The 15,908-nt window shown below is 33.3% G+C and overlaps 1 protein-coding gene across 4 annotated transcripts in view; it reads left to right on the forward strand.

The window, feature by feature from the left end:
• The window catches only part of LOC136039760 (peroxisomal acyl-coenzyme A oxidase 3-like), a 66,881-nt gene that overhangs the window by 17,442 nt on the left and 33,531 nt on the right, over positions 1 to 15,908 (forward strand). For all 4 annotated transcript variants that reach the window (XM_065723619.1, XM_065723618.1, XM_065723616.1 and 1 more), the window contains exons 2-7: positions 2,886 to 3,038; positions 5,307 to 5,465; positions 6,382 to 6,528; positions 11,053 to 11,200; positions 13,438 to 13,612; positions 15,185 to 15,464. In XM_065723619.1, coding sequence (XP_065579691.1) covers positions 2,913 to 3,038; positions 5,307 to 5,465; positions 6,382 to 6,528; positions 11,053 to 11,200; positions 13,438 to 13,612; positions 15,185 to 15,464 — 1,035 coding nt within the window. In that variant the 5' untranslated portion in view covers positions 2,886 to 2,912. The remainder of the gene's footprint in view (positions 1 to 2,885; positions 3,039 to 5,306; positions 5,466 to 6,381; positions 6,529 to 11,052; positions 11,201 to 13,437; positions 13,613 to 15,184; positions 15,465 to 15,908) is intronic.

Raw genomic sequence — 15,908 nt, forward strand, 5'->3', positions numbered from 1 at the left:
TGGTTAATGTAGTTAATATTCTTTTAATGCTTCATAGAATTATGTACAGTGGTATGCGCAATTTGGTCAGAATTTATGACAAAGGGCCAGCAAATATTTTGTTTGGGTGGGGGTTGGGGCTGAAGCCCCAAAAAGTGTTTTTTTTTACAAATAGAACCATTCAAAGAGCTTCAAAACCATGGGAATGGTGCCAATAAAATGTGTTTGATTTGTAAGATCAACTCCCTCCCATTTGAATGCACGCAAATTTTTCTCAGGGATGGTTATCATTTTTGACATTTTTTTTATACAAATATTAAACTTAAATGTTAAAAAAAACAGGGGTTGAAGGAAGGAGTGGTATCCTACCTTGCCTTCAAGATAGCCCTGGACCATACCATAAAACTGTTTCCTTTATTATAGACCATGTATTAAAACGAAGATATGTTGTGATGATATAGGATGAAGCATGAAGTATAGGTCCTGAGTAAATCTTTTTTAATTGCACAATTGCATTAAAAATTGCACAAAAAGTAGTGAAATTGTATTTATTTTGGTTACAAAAATTATGTGCCTTATTTTTAATCAAAATTGAAGTTTTGCAATAACATAAATAAAAGAGAATTCTGATTATCTTAATGAAAAAAAGAAACACTAAAAGAACTCTTTTTCTCAATAAAGTGCTGTTCAGAAGTTTATGGTTAGCTTAAAAATGAGATTTGAGGTAATGGTAGCCCCCCTTGTTTTAAGAGTTACTCTGGGCATGGTATTATAATTAAATAGAAAAAAATGATTTCTTTTAAATGAAAGTAAAGAACAACTTAAAAACTAAAAAAAAAACAAATAAGTTCAGTATCTGAGGACCTCACTTCAATACTTGCTCGTTATGCTAAAGTTTGACTTTTTGCCTTAATGCAACAAGTGCTCAAATATAACAGCGATTGGAATGGGGTAAAACGTGTTTTACCCCAACGTGTTGGGGTAAAAACCCTCAAGAGTAGAAGAGCTCATTGATGAACATTTGCTTTAGACTATAAAGTTTTCAGTTCAATTATTTGAAAGAGATTTGGTAAATAAAACACTTCAAACTATTTTGGTTGCACCCATAAATATTTTTATTAAAGAACTATAAACTTTAGCATAAAGAGAGGACATTCCCCTTATTTACAGAATAATTTCCATTCCTTTCAAGTTTTCATATCACTTTTTAATTTAATTTTGAGCCTGCTTTTTAAATAGAAGAAATGAAAAAATTATTAATGGATAAGTTGTAATGGTTAAATTCAAATGTTAGGATTTTTGTCTCACACAAAAGAAATGGGTAATTGACACTTTAATGCAAGGCCTACTGACTTGTGAGCTATAGTTTGGCTTTAAAGATTTCAGGTAATTGAAAAAGTATAAAGAAATTTCATATTTTGGTTGAACAAATCAGGGTTATCATATACCCAAAACTCAGATCCAGTATAAGGCTTATTAGTTCTCCATTGTGCAGGAATTCCATTCTTGCACTAACTGTAGTGTCAGAGCTACAAAAGTATGGATACCAGGCATTTAAATGATGTGTATGGATACCAGGCATGTAGGATTTGTTTTTAGAGGCAGGGGGGATGGTGGTTAGTACATTTGTCAAAACTCTCTGTAAAAGCCTTAGTATTTAGGTAGTGGGGGTTGGCCAAAATGCCCTTTCTTACATACATGCCTGGTCAGATATAGGTTTAGTACAGGGAATAGACTATGATAAGATTTCAAACATAAGATGATGGTGTAAAAATTGGATACAATTTAGTCACCATCATATAACTCTTTTTTGTCAAACCTGAAAGCTCTATCCTCATGATTTAATGGACTCAGGGCCCATCCCCCTGAAATGGCAAGATGTTTCATTATCATCCATGACATTTTATGTTTCCCATATGATATCCTTATGTGGTTTTTATTGAAGATGTCCTTCCACTAGGAAAAACAGAATCCTCTATCTTTTCTTGTGTGATCATTAATTGATTGTACAAATCTTATACCCTCTTCAGAGTGCCAAATGTCTGTTTCTTTAATATTTTCTTTAGCCCATCCCTTAAGGGAATATCAGAAAATTAATGACATTGCAGTGGTGTCAATGTTGAGAGGGTGGTCTTCCCCACTAAACTCCCCCCTATATTTTTGAAAATTTCGTTTTGGGGTTATTTTCAATAAAAATACCTTTATTTCAGTATTTTCATTGACAAAATTAAAAACAAGTGATAAACTTGCCCCTACCCCTTAGAAATTATAAAATACCCCCCCCCCTAATTTTTGAATTGCCACTACTCGTTTGTTGCTTGATTAATTCTGAAAAATGAATAAGTACGTACGTTTTTGAAATCGAATTTATCTTAAAAAAGCTAAACATGTTTTTAACATACTTGTACTTACTATTAAATTGTTGTCTAACTCAAATATTGTTTCCAACAGGATTTGCTGGTCTAATTTCTAATTTGCTCTCAGTCCTCAGTACGCTCCAAGTGGCATCATTGCAAAATCAGTTTTCACCGAAGTTTCTTGTATGCAATTGATCTTTAAGTTGTAATGGCTCCCATCCCCCAGATTTCAAAGATATGTTTTTTGGGAATTTCATTGGGAAATATTTTTTTTCCAGTATATCCATTGGAAAAAATTGCCCCCCTGGCACCTTCAATTTTGGAAAATGCATTTTATACACCCCCCCCCCATTAGGCCTCTTGAAGGTTATTGAAAAAGAGATAAATTCAAGTTTAGTTCTTAAAGACGAATCATTTCATGAAATAATTTGAAAAAAATGCTTATGTGATAATCTAATAACTGAATTTTGTATATATCAGCTAATGAAGGACCAATTTTAAGACTAGAAAACTCTTGTATTGCTAAAATGTATTTCTATTTTTTTTTAGGGTTGCAAAAGAGCACACAAAACAATTATGGAAGCACAACAAATTTTGAAGGATTTTCCTAGTGGCCCTTTGGATCGATATAGAAGCAGAGCTTCATTTAGTTGGAAAGACATGGCATTACTCTTGGATGGAGAAGATTGTATAAAACTAAGAGTAACTATATTCTTTTCTTGTATGGAAAACAAAAGTTCTCTAGTAGGCTCACTCATTTTGGGTTTTATCAAAAAATAATGCCACTTGATGCTGCTTTTGTCAAATCAAAAATAATAGTGTTACCAAGCTGTTCGAGTTAAAATGCTTTCTCCATGCGCAGAACCATGTTAAAACTGACCACATTCTTCAGGACAATTTTGATGGTATTAATACAGCAAATATGCACACTATTTTAAACTATAAATTGTTCCAGGCAATGAAATATTTTGAATTATCATTTTAGGTCCCTATTGTGATTTTATTCCCTACTTATCCCCTTCAAAAATTTTAGTGCGTGTAAATAGGCCTACATGAATGTATGTACATAGTACACAACGCTAGAATATAAATTGATGAGATGCTAGTGACCCCATAGAGAATCTTTTAGTGTAAATCTCTAAGGTTATTACACATATTACATGTTGGGCAGCATCTTTAATTTTAATTTTATTGTAGCGTCTAGTGGTAGATTTTGTGCTTAAGGATTGATTTGTTTTTATTGTTATTATTGATTTTTTTTTAGCACTGTAGAAGCTAAACAGGAAAATCCTAATAGGCTTACCGTACTAAATAAAATACATAATTCAGAAGTATAGGTATAAATACTAATCTAAAGGTTATAGCCACATTTGGTACTCCAAATTGGAAAAAATAATAAGTAGTTTTTGGCAAAAACTAGAAAAAACTAGAAGAAAAAAAGAAGCAAATAAACTTTAGTGAAACAAACGGGGAGACTGTTACTGGGATTAATTAATTGGGAAAATTCGCCCGTAATTATTTCTAGGAAGAATTATCTTAATGAGAAATTTGCGAATAGTTGGTGGAAACATTTTTCTTTAGCTTTATACGTTCGATGGTCAAATTTGTTGCTACATTTTGTTTTCAGTGATGGGAACATATTGTTTAATTTTAGAATATCTTGTTCTTGTACTTGGAATTGCTCTGGGCCAATATGAACTAGCGATTTTTTTTCAGAAGTGTTCAAGTTTTTTTTTATGAATTGAAATTATGTAACCAAGTAACAGTACTTGTTAGGTGGAGGAGGACTCGGTAAATATGCATGGTCCCCTTCCTACCGGGACGACTAGAAATACGTGTATAGCCTGACTCTTGTATAATGTTTTATTCATAAAAAATGTTTTTGCGTTTCTTCTAAACCATTACCACAGCTTACCACCCCATTTAACAATTTATTTGTCTACTCAAGGCTACGTTTTTTCTCTTACAAAATGAATGCATTTCTTTTAAAACATTGACGTTTTCAACGCTTAATGTCAGACTACCTATACATCTTGCAGGGTTTGGAAAGGGGCGTGGACTGTATCTTACACAGTAAAAATTGTGCCGATAATTATTTTTTTCTCTTAATTTCTATATGATCAGTATATTATGAGCCATTCAAAATCGCTCCCCCCTTTTTTGAAATAAATTCTTGCATACAAGCCTTTCTAGGTGGGCTAGCAACAATATTGGAATGCAAAGTTAGCCTGCAATTCAAGCGATTGATTGAAACTGGATTGTTATTCTGCTTCAGTTTCTTAAGTCGTTAGTGCAGTATGGTTTAGTAAATTTTAGGGTAAATATTAGACTATCAGTATGGCTACTTAATTACTTCCGTATTTTTATTCTTTTCTTTTAAGATTTGATATTGAATATTGTGGATTTAAAGACATGCACGGGAAACGTTACCATCCAAAAAATTTTGAAGCTGGACGTTTTTGAAAGTTGGTCGCAGTCCCATAGTTTACACCCTTTTTGCTTCCTCCTATTTCTTTGAACCTCTTCGCACCCCCTTTCTCCCTTCGTGCAAATAAGAAGGGAAAAAAGCTAAATTCTCTGTTGTCAACTTTGTTAACAATTTTGTTTCGTCATTTTCATTCTGTTTCTAATTAACCAAACCTTTCTTTCATATGACCTATGAGCTTGTTTTAAATAATTCCAAATTGTTTAAGGTCTTTTAGACCCTGTAATTTTCTGTTTAAAATCTTTAGAGAGGATTGTACTGCGCTTTCTTGGCCCATTGTCATTCTAATGTAGGTTCTCCACTCCCTCTGTTTTTTTTTCCATTTTTCCCCTGTTATTTTTTTTTCCATTCCATTGAGGGCTATCTTTATTAAGACCAAAAAGGAATATCAATAGACGATGCAAGATAATATCTGAATTGAATTAAATATTTTGTCATCTTTTCAACTAATCCGAAAGGGACGTCAGCACAATTTTCTTTTTCAGCACAGAATATGGAGCGAAATGGAAAATGATCCATTATTCAGGGATAATCGAGATGCAACCTCGATGGAGGATGCAAGACGCTTAACAATGGAAAGGATCAAGAAACTTTGGTCATCTACTACACTTCCAGTGGAGGAAGCCATTGCCAAGCCTTTATTGGTAAGCTAAAATTAATCTGGTATTTGCAACCCAGATTGCCAATAATTATTTTAAAATGTATCACAAAGCTTACTAGAAAGTGTTCATATATTTTTTCTAATCTTTTAGACAGTGTAGGAGATATCATGCTTGAAAAATACTTGCTAACAGGGAAAAGAAAATCTTAAATATATTCATAAAATTAAAAATATGTTTTGTATTATATTATATGATGAAAATTGTTGTCCTGCTGTGATATCTGATTCTAAAGGTTGTATATAAGTAAAAGACTATTAAAAGCCCTTGGTTTGCTTCAGTTTTGTCTTGCGCTTAAATATATAAGCAAAAGAAAAACCATAACGTGGAAAGACTTAGTTTTAAATAAAGCATACTGACGTAACCTCTTTTGTTCTGCGAGCCAATACCTATGCAATACGTTTTTCCGGGGACGTAGAAGCCTATGAGGGACGGGGAGGGGGCGACTGGCGCAAAGACCAATCCTCCCCTCCCCATTTGAAATTTAATTTCTTAGGAAATCCGGTCAAAGCTAAGATAAGCCTTACGAATTCAGGCATCCAGAGAAACAGGTTAGTTGTCTTTAGCATATCTTTGCCTTTATGGTACTAAATGGCTAATTTTTTAATTTTCACCGTCATTTTCACTTTATTTGAAAAAATTAAACTCCCCCCCCCAGGATTTTGAAGAAATCACGCCACTGAATTTGTTATATACAAATCCGTCAATATCGCTGTATATATCTAGTATAAGAAGAACAGGAGACTTAAGTTGGCTTATCCAGTGAGGGGGCTTGGGAATCTTTGACTTTTCCTCTTGAAAGGCGAAAAAATCATTCGAAGTGAGTTGACTTTATATTTGGAACCCCTCAATCCGTCTTATTTCTAAATTCTGATCTTTAAAGTTTATATTTTTCTTTCAGATTAGTGCGTATATAACTTCAGTTGGCATGTACGATTGGTCACTTAGTGTAAAATGGTCCCTCCTTTCAACGTTTCAAGTTGCAGCTATTCAAGGGCTCGGAACTGAACGACACTATGACATTCTTGGAGAGCTAATGAGCAACGAGGTATGTTACATTTTCATTGTATCATGCTAGGTTCAGATGTATTAAAAAAGGCTCTCTTAGCCTTTGAGGATAATTGCTTGACTAGCCAAAACACTATTATTGACTATATTGTCTTGTGGTTAGTTCATACATATGGCCGATATGACATCGGTAAATGATAACGTAGCCTATAAAACAGTCGATTTGGCCTATTAAAAGTGAAAAAGAGCTAGAATAGTTGCCAAATTTGTTGACGCTTCTAGGTTATGGTGAGTGCAACACATTGGAGAAACGGTTTCATGGCCGGTAAAAATTATTGACTAATTTGTTTTATGGTAAGTCTCAACGGAATAGAAAACTGGTATTGTACTGTGTAAAAACGGTTGACTGACACAGAACAACATTATTGCATCATTGTATTGTATGGTAAATAGAGACACACACACACAAAAAAAAGTGGAAAAATTTCTTTTTGGCCACAAAAAACAATCTAGTTGTCTTGCATTAGCTTATTGTATGCATTAAATCTGACAGTTGCTAAAGATTCCAGTGTATTTTTGTCAAATAAACATTAAAGAAAGTAACCCTGTGGGTCTGATTCCTGTGATACTGTGCAATTCTGTTTGTGGCCAACATTTATAGTGTGTTTGGTCCTAGTGATATAAGTAATAGAAAACTGTCAGTAATATATAAATATGATATCTAAATTTAATATTCATAAATATAAGTATATATATATATATATATATATATATATATATATATATATATATATATATATATATATATATATATATATATATATATATATATATATATATATATATATATATATATATATATATACACACACATATATATATATATATATATATATATATATATATATATATATATATATATATATATATATATATATATATATATATATATATATATATATATATATATATATATATATATATATATATATATATATATAAATTGTAAAGTGTATTGTACCTGCCTTGCAACACTGCCTTCCATGTTGGGTATCGATTTGCTAATACTCTTCCTTTAGCTGCGAGTGCTATGTGGAGTTGAAAAATCCAATGTTCAGTGCATTTTTTCACCGGATTTCTCCAGGATCTTATTTGGAGCTGGGTCCACCCTAACGAGTCCATCTATCGCTTCCATCTGTCTTAATTCTCTCGTTAGTTGGAAGTTTCATCCTTTCTTCCACAATTGTTTTGCCTTTTTCCTCGCTTACAGGAATTACTACAAATTAAAAAACTTTTATATCAAAATTTCTAGGTCGTATTGCTCTTTTCTTTTGAAAAGAATTGCTTCCAAACAGTCAAAAAATTAAGGACGGAATTTTTAGTTTTTCTGCTCTCCTACAAATTTTATATTGTGTACCATACCAGCTTTTGAATTACCGTATTGCTTTGTGTACACCACGTGATAAGTGGTTCGAGTACCCTACCTAAAACGGTAAATTTTACAGCTGAAGCTGTTATCATCTTTTTTTGGCTCTGCACAGTTAAATTGTTAAGGATAGAAAGTTTTATGATCTAGAAATCTCCCCTCCCATCTCTCAAAGGTTGGGTTTTTTGGGAGAAGTCTTGGGACTGATTGTTATTATATTGCAGGAATTGATAGACTTTAGTGATGTTTTGAATTCGGCAGTGATTAGCAGTAAACAAGTCGATATGTTTTGCTTGTTATAAAAAATGCCGAAATTTCGATAAATTATGCAACAATTACCCAGCAAACAGGTAAAATATTTGAAGTAGATTCGTAGAGAAAGGAGGCCTATTTGAGAGGTCCACCAGTAATATATTTTATGCTTCAAGAGTATTGTAGACCTAGAGAACCGAAGAGAGACTAGGGTAAACCCAGGGTTGTGCAAATCGAGGCATTTTTCCTTTACACAAAAAAGGTAATTAATTAAGGTCACATGAACTTAATCAATTACCAATACTTTTTCATTGCTTATTCCATTTCTCGCTGATATAATATCGATTTAGTACTGAAGCGTTAGGCTAAATGTCATATAATATTTATTTCATAATACATAATATTTACTTATTCTGGTTCAGTTGTCGAGTTCTCTCGTGCCGGGCGGGTGATTTCATTTGTTAATATTGTTCTTTATAATTTGGTATTTGCACATCAAATAGATTATTTACTTACTGCCATTAGTATTACATTCATTTACTTATTCTTTGAATCTTGGCTCCACTTCCCCATTTTATTACATTTAGCTTTACATTACATTATCTAGCTTTACATTACATATTACGTTAGCATTACATTCACTTATTTATTCTTTGAATCTTGGTTCCACTTCCCCATTTTATTACATTTAGCTTTACATTACATTATCTAGCTTTACATTACATATTACATTAGCATTACATTCATTTATTTATTCTTTGAATCTTGGTTCCACTTCCCCATTTTATTACATTTAGCTTTACATTACATTATCTAGCTTTACATTACATATTACATTAGCATTACATTCATTTATTTATTCTTTGAATCTTGGTTCCACTTCCCCATTTTATTACATTTAGCTTTACATTACATTATCTAGCTTTACATTACATATTACGTTAGCATTACATTCATTTATTTATTCTTTGAATCTTGGTTCCACTTCCCCATTTTATTACATTTAGCTTTACATTACATTATCTAGCTTTACATTACATATTACATTAGCATTACATTCATTTATTTATTCTTTGAATCTTGGTTCCACTTCCCCATTTTATTACATTTAGCTTTACATTACATTATCTAGCTTTACATTACATATTACGTTAGCATTACATTCATTTATTTATTCTTTGAATCTTGGTTCCACTTCCCCATTTTATTACATTTAGCTTTACATTACATTATCTAGCTTTACATTACATATTACATTAGCATTACATTCATTTACTTATTCTTTGAATCTTGGTTCCACTTCCCCATTTTATTACATTTAGCTTTACATTACATTATCTAGCTTTACATTACATATTACGTTAGCATTACATTCATTTATTTATTCTTTGAATCTTGGTTCCACTTCCCCATTTTATTACATTTAGCTTTACATTACATTATCTAGCTTTACATTACATATTACATTAGCATTACATTCATTTATTTATTCTTTGAATCTTGGTCCCACTTTACCATTTTATTACATTTAGCCTTACATTACATTATCTAGCTTTACATTACATATTACATTAGCATTACATTCATTTATTTATTCTTGGAATCTTGGTTCCTCTATACCATTTTATTACATTAGATCTTTGTCTTTGACTGTCAGGGAGTCAAACAACTACATTTCTTTAACAATTATCGATGTTTCAAAAGCTTTTGATTCAATTTGTCATAGCCAACTTTGGTATTCTTTAATCCAACTTGGTGCAAATGTGTCTATTATATCAACTCTTCGTTTTTGGTATGCTAATTCATATGTTCGACTCAAGTCAGGTGACACCTACGTTGGTAATATCCCCATCCGTTCTGGTCTTAGGCAAGGAGGAGTCTTATCCCCTTATCTTTTTAATGCTTGTCTTTATTCTGTTTTGCCACGTATTAATCCATCATGTTTTTTAGGCCTAACTAATCTTTCGTACATTGCATATGCAGATGATTTACTTTTGATCAGCCGCACTAAATCTAGCCTAATTAAGTCGACCCAGCTTGTTTCTAAGTCTTTTGAGGAAACCGGCCTCAAACTTAATACTGAAAAATGTGAATATTCAGTTTTTAATGCTAAGCATCAAAGTAGTGATCTTGATTGTGATTATTTTTCAGTTAAGCTCGTTTCTTCGATTCGGTGGCTTGGTATTAATATTTGTTCATCTTTATCAGCTTTTCGATCCTGTGGGTTAAATGATATTAAAAGTAAACTTAAAAAAGGGTACGCGAAAATTGTCCCGAACCGAGGCAGATTTTCACGAAAGGCTTTATCCAGACTTTATTCTACATATTGCGATCATTCTATATTGTTTCTTTCCGGTTTGCGCCCGTTGTTTAATAATCAAGATTTGCAGGGCATAAGAGTTATGTATTTTCGTTATTGTAAATATTTATTGTATCTGCCGCGTTCTTATAGAAATCAGAAGATTATCAGAAAGTTTTGTGCCACTGATATTATTTTCGTTTATAAAAAACTCTATGCTAGATTAGGTGCTGAGGCCTGTCAACGCTTGGGCCCTTACCACCCTTTGATTAGACTGTATTAATTGTATTGTTTGTGTTATTTCGTTTTTCTTTCCTTAATGTTTTTACTCCGCTTAATTTGTCAAAACAAGCGGGTAACAAATAAATTAAATTATTATTATCTTCCATTTGTGTTTTTTTTTTTTTTTTTTTTTTTTGAAATTTTTCAATCGGTACAGATCGTTCTAACTCAGTAGTGGTGTTGAGTTGAGCATTGTTTGGACGAAGTGGAAGATGTATTTAGGGTAAGGTGAAAACGATCGTTTATTGCTCCTTTGTTTTCCATAGATTGATTGATAGACGAATATTGAGTTTTCAATATTTTAGGCAACTGGATGTTTTGCTCTTACTGAAATTGGGCACGGTACTAACACTAAAGCAATGAGAACTACTGCCGTTTACGATAAAGCTGCCAAAGAATTTGTCCTGAATAGTCCAGACTTTGAAGCTGCCAAATGCTGGGCTGGAAATTTGGGTAGATCTTTAATCTTTTCTTAATTAATCTTTTCTTCTTTTCTTTTCTTAATTTAATCTTTTCTTGGGTAATCTTTAATCCTCTTTAATCTTTTCCTCAATATGGTTTGTTGCAAAGACTTGATGTATCGTCTCCCAGAGCTAACCTGAACTCTTTTTATTTTCTTATTGTATGTATTTCATCTTCGTTCTTTAGTGCTTATTTTAGTTTATTGTCGTAATCTGTTAAATTTAAACTGACAGCCAATTTGAAAAAATTTGATTTTTTTTTAGTATTTAAAGACAATTAGTTAAGATGGGTACTTCCGGGTTTGATTATTGAGCTAACCTGAGCAAGTTTCCTTCACCTGTTATTCCTAATAATCACAGAAAGTTTGTTCAAAAAGTGACTATTCACTTCATAGAAATAAGCCTTGATAAGTTTGTTGTTACTTTTGAAACACAATCGCCTTTTTTGTATCTGTTTAAGGACCAATTAAACCTTATTACGGTACTAAAAACTACCAGGAAAGATAAACTGGAAAACTGGAGGCCTTCAAATAGTCTTGAGACACCAATACAATATTAAATATGTCTATCCTATCAAACAAATATGTTGTCTATCCTTTGACTATTGGGACAAAGGGAGGCCATCTATCAAATCCCTTTGTCTATTGGGACAGAAGGAAGCCATGTATCAAATCCCTTTGTCTATTGGGACAGAGGGAGGCCATCTATCAAATTCCATTAGATAGTAGATATTTTTGTTATGAGAAATGGAAGAAATAAAATGTACAATTCAATACTTCCTGAATTAAATGCTTTTAAAGTTGAAACTCCTATGGAAATGGGCTATCTTTCACTAAAATCTTCATAGGCTTTAAAATAGATTTATTCAATTTTCCATTTTTCTTTTTAAGTTTCGTTGATGTATAGTGACATTGTAAGATTACATGTATTGAATTTACTAATAAAAGGTGCAAGAAAACATTACACTTTTTGGTACTAAACAGAAAAAGTATTAGCCTTTTTAAGAGGCTTCGTTATAGTAGGCAGGCTGTCTAATAATGTTGTGATAATGGACATAATCACACTTGAAAAAGTGTGCCTCTAAATATTTAGAGGGTGTAAATAATGAGGAGGGGTGGCTGTAAGCCTCAAGACCGTAAATTTTAAGTTTAATGGTAAGTCTCTCTTCGCCAAATGAAATTTTCCTACATGAATGTAAAAGTTGGACCTCATTTTCAGAAGTGAAGTTCAAAACTTGTCATAATTGTTTTTTGAAATTGTACAAGTAAAGTTTATTACAAAACCTGTTTCTTTCAGCGTTACTCAAGGGACTGTGATGGAAGAGAACGCCAAAAAATACAAAAAGACAGCTAAAAAGCTTACATTAGTACCAAAGATTAAAGTCTGCAGAGAAACTGAAGCACTCCACTTTATGAATAAATATGTAAAATGACTCAGTTTTCTAACAGTGACTCAGCTATGTTAAAAAACCCTTGGGATATATGTAAACAGAGAATTTTGAGAAAATTAAAACAAAGAAACCTTTGAGAAAATTCCGAGTTAAATATGCCGTAGACGACTAGTACAATAAAGAAAATGCTAAAAAGCAATCATCATGAAGAAAACCTGCTTTGAAATCGAATAAAATAGCGTAATTTACTTAAGATTGCTATAGTATATGCTTTATCCCTTTCACTGTTGATTCTTTTTGCTATATGATAGATTTTTAGGTTTACTATTTTTGGGGCTAATGCTAGATGGCGCTGGTTTCTTTCATTCTCTATATAAACTTGCGCTTTATTTTCTCGGTTTTTCATGCCCTTACATTAAGCACAAAATAACAGAGCTACTGCCAACTTAATAATAACCATAATCAAACAATAAGACATATAAGTGTTGAGAATCAAACTAAAAGCCAAGTATGCGGGCAGATGTGGGACCTATGTACCCTCATCCGTCAACGTCCTCTCTCATTGTTCAGATATCTGACAGGCCTTTGGAAGGGCCCCAGATACCTTCATCTCAAACTCACTTGGAGCCCCAATGTTAGCTTGAAATCGTCTCTCATAGGGCCTTGACCTGTGGAATTTGACTATCTGATACCTTTTAGTGCGAGTTGAAGCTGCAAATCAACTTGTGTCCTAAATTAAAGTAAAAGGCAATAAATACGCACAAATCAATTATTTTGAAGGGCTAAAAATCAATAAGCTGACATTATTTGGGAGGGTATTTATGCTCTTTTTGTTCTAGGTAAAACGGCTACACATGTTGTTGTCTATGCTCAGCTATATACACCGGATGGGAAGTGCCATGGTTTGCATGCTTTTATTGTACAAATCCGTGATAAGTTCACTTTAAAGACATTACCAAATGTTATTATTGGAGACATGGGAGAAAAACTAGGACTAAATGGAGTTGATAATGGGTAAATTTTTAAAATATGTTTGTAAATTCTATCAGTAGAACTTAGGATGTAATAGAGATTAACTAGATCACTAAATGACTAGACCACGTTCTTATGGCAGTTCCTGTTAGACAAAACAAAAGTGGTCGTCAATGAATGTGATGTGGAGAGGTCATGGTGAAGGATTCAAAGCAAAATGGAACTTGATTGAAGAGGGGGGGGGGGGGATAAAGAGCTGAGCTTGGAGTAGATTGGGGTGGTGAGGAACGTCTGCAGTTGTCTTGGCCTCAGGCAGCTTGGGACTTCATCGGAGTTTTTAGAAGTGTTTGTAATAGTAGTAATAGTACTATAATGACGGGGTAGCTGAATTTAGAATGAGATGTTTTATAGAGGAAAATGGATTTTAATTACTGTCTTAGATGGAGCCTTGGAAGACATTGAACCGGTACTGTTGCGAAGGTTTTTCAATCGCAAAAAAAGGCAACGGCAGTTCGTTACTGATGAAATTGCAAGTCGTTGTTGGCGCTACCGGGGTCGAATGGTGGGTAAGGTCAAATCCCTAACTATGCATGGTGTTTGATCACTCCCGGTATAAAAACGTACGGACGACAAAAATTAGCGGTATGCCGGTGTCTAGAGAAGGATAGAACGCTACTCAGGTCGTTAATGGAAGATCTTTTACCTGAAGCAATGGGGAGGTCATCGTGGAAACCTGCTGTTGCTGTCTCACTTGCCATCTTGAGTTGAGAAGATATGACTTGATAACGGATATGTTTTGAAATCTCATTTTAGGTTGCTCCTATAGTTCATCGAGGAAACTTCAGTTGACCTGGCAAGTGATGTCACGAGTTACAACTTGGACTTGCTGTTAATTTTAGCTCAAAACATTTAGTCAATTCAGCATGGAGAAGCAAAACATTTGTAAATGTTTGTAGTTTCTTTTCAGGTTTTTTTTTTACAGCACCGTCTTATATCACTTGCGATACTTAATGAGCTTGTAAGCCGTAGTTGACTATAGCAAATAGTTTGAAGCGTTCAAAAAAGAGATTGAAATGCTTGCACTTCTTGCTTGTGGTAGAACTAACAAAAGATGGAACATCCTTCAGAACCTATGGTAAGTTGACAAAATTGTTAAAAAGTTTCCTGGTCCTTAAAAATGGTTATGGTTTAAGTTCCAGAGTCTCCATATTCCCCAATTTTCCAGGTTCTCCCCGAAAGAAAACTTGTTTTTCACACGTCTCTTCATGAAATAACGGAAACAAAAATGGTTCGTTTGTATCTTGCGTTAACGTTCGTGTATTTACAAATGGTAACCCGAAACTTCGAAGTTAAAGTTTGTATAAGGGAGTAAAAATTTATGTGCTAATTTAGTTTTGCTTACTAATTTTTTTCGCTAAATTAATTGATAAACTTAGTCACAATTTATAAGAACTATGCGGTTAAAATGTTTCATGTTTATGTGCGAAATATGTACAGGCTGATAATATGCTTGTTTCTGCATTTCTGTTACCTCACTTTATTTGTGTACGTTAATTATTGTTTTAATGCTATCTCTCTATTTTTGCTGATACCTTATCAATGAATAAATTACAGATTTATGATGTTTAAGAATTATCGAGTCCCAAGGGAGTGCTTATTAAATCGAACCGGTGATGTTGATGAGGCTGGAAATTATGTTTCCCCCTTCAAAGACCCCCGGAAACGTCTTGGAGCTTCGCTGGGAAACTTATCTTCAGGACGTGTTGGCATTGTTGCCATATGTATAGCTAACATGCAGAAGGCTCTGGCTATATCCATTCGCTATTCAGGAGTTCGAAGACAATTTGGGCCAGAAGGCGGCGAAGAACTACCAGTTATTGAATACCAACTTCAAGTATGTGATTATTCCTAAAAATTGATAAACCTTAGTTCCTCTGAACGCAATCCCCTGACACATGAATAAAAATACATGCACACAAATGTTTTTTAGTTTGGCAGAGAAAAAAGCAATGAAAAAAAATTAGTTGTGGTTATAAGTGAGATGCCTTTGTCATTCACTTTTGCTGCATTAGATAATCACAAAATATGGCCACATGTCCGACAAATGGGTCTTATCCAGGGGCAGGGGGCTACCTTGTTTGACTCCCCCCTCTCCCTGACAAAATATCCCTTTTAACTAAAATCCTGGACATTTCCCTGTCCGATAGTATGAGAATGTAGTTTTTGAAATTGGGTGGATACGGAATTAGAACTAAAGCGCTAAACATTGACGTTAAACGATGAAAACGTTAAACGATGTCCTAAACGATCTAAAACGTTAAACGATGAACAGTATTCT

This window comes from Artemia franciscana, chromosome 20 (assembly GCF_032884065.1).
Source record: "Artemia franciscana chromosome 20, ASM3288406v1, whole genome shotgun sequence".
Taxonomy (NCBI): domain Eukaryota; kingdom Metazoa; phylum Arthropoda; class Branchiopoda; order Anostraca; family Artemiidae; genus Artemia; species Artemia franciscana.